This window comes from Manihot esculenta, chromosome 10 (assembly GCF_001659605.2).
Source record: "Manihot esculenta cultivar AM560-2 chromosome 10, M.esculenta_v8, whole genome shotgun sequence".
NCBI lineage: Eukaryota > Viridiplantae > Streptophyta > Magnoliopsida > Malpighiales > Euphorbiaceae > Manihot > Manihot esculenta.
Genome location: NC_035170.2, coordinates 3,892,807 through 3,898,170, shown reverse-complemented (window position 1 = coordinate 3,898,170; position 5,364 = coordinate 3,892,807). Strand labels below are relative to the sequence as shown.

Genomic DNA, 5,364 nt, shown 5'->3' with positions numbered 1-5,364 from the left:
ATTACTATTAAAATAGATAACAACTACTAAAACTAGTTCTGCCGAATAAGGCCATAGAAGGAAAACCAGCAATCAGAGAAGATACTTCCTAGTGAAAACTAAATGCCAAATCCTCAACTATACCCAAAGAATCGCAGAATATAGCTAATCTAATTAACTCCCATTTCTGATTATAAATCAATTGATTATCTAATTGCTTAAACAAACCTACCATCAAACAATCTACAATCCTAACTAAGCAGGTAAAAGACAGGCTGAAAATAGACAATTCCAGAACAAGACTTGGAAATATTATCAGCTCATTAACTAATCTCGCCATCTTAATGTTTCATTTCTTCCAAGATTGAGAATTAACCATTAGAACAGATTCTGCAGGTCATTACTAATATAAGGTTTCAAAGCAACTCATCTGATATGAAGACTCATGGCTGGCTTTGTTCCTGCAAGAGAGGGAATGATTAGAGGCTAGAGAGATTGGTATTGCAAAGAAAGGTCCCTAAAAAAAAAAATCAATTTGCCAAATCCTAGAGCTCCTATGGAGAAGAGAAATGGGAGCCATGAGAGTGAAACATTGAAGAAATGTGGATTTGCAGGAGAAGAAATTCTGGGAAGAAATTCGTTTTGCTATGGAATGGAAATTACGTCAGTACAACTGTACATGTATTGACAAATACGCCTGATCTTCATTTAGCTACGATAAAAACTTTTTACCAACCAATGCCAAACACAGTAATTAAATAAGTAATGTAATTTACAGTGTACCAAACATGACCTAATATCCCTTCGGCTTACATAAAATTAAGAACCAATTACTTTCCTCTCTTATGTCAAACAGGAGAATTTGATGGCCTCAAATTCATTGCAATCCTCATTTGATGTTTTCCTAATATAACTGGGGACACCGCTTGAGTTGTGATCTTACTTTTCAGGCCCTGGATATCACATTTCGATTGAGTTCTTGAATTTTTCCCAAAGCTTCTACCACTTCTCTCATGGTTGGTCTAGACATTGGTTTTGATGACACACACAGTGATATTAACTCTGCTGTTTTTAGTACACTTTCTGATAAAAAAAAGGGGCTGAAACATCTAGCATCAAGAATCCGGAAAATTTTGCGTGGACTAAGGGAAGGCCTCGCCCACTGAACTAAGTTCGCTTCCTTGTACGGCCTATTTATGTCTATGGCTGGCCTGCCACATAACAACTCCAGTAGAACCACCCCAAAGCTATATACTTCGCATTTTGTTGTTAGATGACCTTCGCAAGAAAGAAATAAAATAGAAGGCCCTGTCAACTAACGCTCAAATATTTGCTTGGACAGATGGTAGCTGTAGCATATGCAAATTTTTATAGAGGACAATTCTGAAATGAACATGAAGTTAAAGATCAAAACATACCTGACTCCATATATTCAGGAGCATAATACCCTTCAGTACCTAAGACCCTTGTTGTGACATGGGTTCTACTGTTCACAGACCCATCCTTGGCCAACCCAAAATCACTGAGTTTAGCATTATAGTTCTGCCATTTAGTGGAAAGGATGTGTTAACTAGGATATGCATCCATAGGTCCCTTAGAAACTAAATTTTTAGATTGAAGATTCTCACATACCGCATCAAGTAGGATATTAGAAGGCTTAACATCTCGATGTATTGCGTCTACCTCATGATGGAGGAATGCTAGAGCCTTAGCAACGTTGAGAGCAACTTTTATTCGGTGATGCCAAGTGATTGTTTGAACGGGAGAATGTCCTGCTGTTTGACAAGTGCATAGTTAATTTCTGGGGTTAGAAGCTTGAATTGCCAATACAGACAGTATTATACACTTACTTTCAAATAGATGTCTATCCAAGCTGCTATTTGGCATAAACTCGTACACTAGAAGCCGGTTCTTGTCCTCTATGCAGTAACCCATCAATTTCACAAGATTTGGATGACAGAGGTGCCCCAGGTATTTGATTTCTGTCTATTGACCAAATACCATAGAATTCATCAATCATACATGCAACTAAAACTACCAAGATCAGGATCTATAAATGTCTTGCAATTGACCCCAAAAAAATGATAACAATCTAATGAATCTTCTGCAATAACCTAAGAATCAATGTGACTTTCAAAGGAATTTTGCATATTACTTTATGGCATGTTTGGGCAGCACATTACTCTCATGTAGGCAACTACAATGTTTCTATACAAAAGCTGGCAATAACTATAGAAGCAAGAGATACTAAGTAGCAAGCACTCACCAACCATTCTTGTTGACCCTGGCAACTGTCATCTCTAAGCTTCTTTACAGCAATAGGCATGCCCATCTCTGGACTTGTAGCCTTTAGGGAATGCTCATCAACCCATCCTTTGTAGACAACACCGAATTCTCCCGAACCCAACACATTCTCATTAATGAAGTGTCCTGTGGCTGCTGCCAGTTCACTGAAGCAAAAGCACACCAAATTCGCTGCTTCGATGATCCCACCCTGTGTCCGAGGATGTGAAGTCACTGTGAAGGATGAAATGTAGATTAACCAAATCATATCATTCTTTACCACTGCTGAAAATGGAATATTTTAAGAATAAATTTATTTTATACGTGTTCATAAACGCATAATTACATGATTGTGGAATTAAAACAAATTATTTATGGACCAGAAGGCAGCACATTTATCCTACCAGAGTACAAAAACAAGCACTACTTTCAAACTCCACTGCCAATTAAATAGAGTTAGAAGTACAGAGAAAATATAAGAGAATTTCTTTTTTCATTGAGATAAAATTCTTAGTAGTTATGTTTTCCCTTTGTGTGTGCGAATGCATCTTGTGTTTCGGTAATGAAGTCTTATTAATTCATAGGCTACAAACACTTGTTAACATAGGAAGGTCAATGGTTTAGGGTAAAATTCTTTGAGGCCAATGTAATTTAACTAGAAGGTACAATTATGCAGTTATGTGAGTCCATCAGACCAATAAATCCTAGAATAAGAGAAATTTCTTACATACAACAAAGTGTCATCCAATAAAAGTTTATTATTTTAAATTTAACTGCGTAACTTACATTGATTTTAACTAATGTTTTTATTTTATTAGGCCGTGTATACATCATGAAAGAATTATTCAAAAAATTATAATGAACTAAGTTAAAGTAAAACATCTCAAGTTATTTCCCTTCTAGTATGGAAATAAATGGTTAGGGTATATGCGAGAATCCCAACACAAATTCGATTAATATTATAATCCGAATGATGGAAACCATCTTAAACCCTATTGTATGTTATCTAAGTCTATCACAATAAGATCAAGTATTAAAAAATATCCTACCCATTCAACACTTCAGGTCAGCAAGGAGACAGAGGATCAATGTCTAATTCTAACGAAGCAAACACAAAGGTCATACTTTTCAAACAAAAGCAGGCTTCTGCCTTCTTGCTCAATCAGTAAAAAGTAAGTACGCTCAAAACTCAACACACGTGACGCGCTATTTTTAGCAATCTATATTCTATAAAGCTCAAATATACATAAGAAATTAGTTAGCCCTATTCGACCTTGCAAAATGCAGTAAAACATGCATTGGTAAAAATAAACACATAAAAAATGCTTTTTAAGTTGTAAACGCACCACGATGAAGATCCGTCTCAGGAATCACACCACGATGAAGATCGATCTCGGCATTGGATACTGTACTAATGCACGAACCCATGAAGAGAAAGCTTCTCTGGATTCGACCTTCTCACATGTACCGTCCTCAAAATATTTGCTCAAGAAAACTTGGACAAGAATCGAACTCAGTCGGTTGAATATGTGAAAACTTACTTTTATACATATGGAAGGATAAAGCTAGAATCACCCACAAAGAAGATCGTACTTGCAAGTTTTGAGTGTGGTTTTTTATCGTACAGTTTAAATGCAATAACGGCTAAAGGCTATAGGAGCAAGCTGCGACATCGGAAGCAGAACTCATGGCAACAAGGACTGTAAAGAAGTTAAAATCACAGGTACCCAACTTGGATCCAGAGAAAAAGGCTACGATTTGAGCACGGAATACTACGATAAACTCGAAAAACTGTTGCTCTGGAGATTGGGGAATCGCATGGTACTACAGTCCTGAAAGCATCTTGAGGAAAATAAAATGCAAGTATTTTCCGCTGATGAGGACATCGATCTCATAACACTGATCTAGGAGGAAGATACGCAGAGTGGAGGGGATCTGGATCAAGACCCCAGAACCGTTTACAAATTCATGGGAAAACGAGAAAAAGCAAGGAAGCAAGGAGGACGACTCCAGCTTGGGTCAGTTTCATATTCGATTTTTCTCCGATCTTTCTTCGATTTTCCGTTCCTACTGTGTTCCCACCCTGACCGAGTTTTAAATGTAGGAAAAGAAATATAAAGCTTCGTTAATCTTCGCTTGGCATTTGAGGGAATTGCAGAGAAAAGACTGATTCTTACAATTTTTTTTTGTTTGGACAATAAATTGAGGGAAAATAAGAGGAAAAAAAAAGAAATTACATTTTTTTAATCTCTTAAAACAAATTTAGAACTCTTCCTTTGAATTTGGCTGGGAATGGAGAAAAATTGGGGAGAAATGAATATTATTTATATGAAATATTTTAATCAGGGCGGAGGAAAGGTAGGGTAAGGCACGTGACTGAAAAATGCTTTGAAGGGGATGAAGATGTCACAGCAATGCAGCAGTCGGTACCCGCAGCGACACAGTGGATGATGCCGCAATTAATGACATTTGATTTAGCTATTAAAAGCTAGCGTGTATTTAATTTGATAAATTTAAACAAATTAATGGAGTATTGATACGAGATTTATCCGCTACATTTTTATGTTAGTTTATAATTATAACAGTTTTACATCTATTAATTAATTTTATTTTTTATTTAAATGATATATTACTCTTTTAAAATTTATTAATTATAACTTTTAAATTAAATTTTTATATCAATAAATTATTTAAAGTTATAAGGTGTAATAGATAATTTGAAAATGTTATATTTAATAATTAAGGTATTTATAATCTTCATTATTATAGAAAAAAATATACATATGCAACAAATAATTATATTTTAAAAATTATATTTTTAATTATTATATATATGCTATATAAATTAATATTTTTTATGTTTATTTTATTAATATAATAAATTAATATATATTTTTTAATTAGTAATTTTACATATTAATCGTAATAATTAGCTTAAATTTTCTAAACAAATGAAATAAGTTGGCTAAAATTAGTTATTGCAGAAAATAAACTAAAAAATGATTGGTTAAATAACGACTGATGTCATGTCTATTAGGGGTGAGCAGTATTCGATTCAAACTGAAAAAATCGATCGAATTGAATTGATTTAAAATTTTGATT

General features: G+C 34.5%; 1 protein-coding gene across 4 annotated transcripts; it reads right to left on the bottom strand.

The window, feature by feature from the left end:
- Positions 1-483: 483 nt before the first annotated feature.
- LOC110623998 (probable serine/threonine-protein kinase PBL10) lies at positions 484-4,458 on the bottom strand. 4 transcript variants are annotated; one of them, XM_021769038.2, is made up of 6 exons: positions 3,609-4,458; positions 2,246-2,547; positions 1,830-1,965; positions 1,612-1,751; positions 1,398-1,521; positions 484-1,257 (listed from the first exon to the last, which is right to left on the bottom strand). In XM_021769038.2, exons 1-6 carry the CDS (start codon positions 3,688-3,690, stop codon positions 926-928), a joined length of 1,116 nt encoding a protein of 371 aa, XP_021624730.1. In that variant the 5' UTR covers positions 3,691-4,458; the 3' UTR covers positions 484-925. The 4 variants fall into 4 exon arrangements, with proteins under 4 accessions (XP_021624730.1, XP_021624727.1, XP_021624728.1 ...); XM_021769035.2 differs by having other exon boundaries at positions 1,612-1,754; positions 3,609-4,448; XM_021769036.2 differs by having other exon boundaries at positions 1,612-1,754; positions 2,246-2,544; positions 3,609-4,447.
- Between the last annotated feature and the right edge of the window lie 906 nt (positions 4,459-5,364).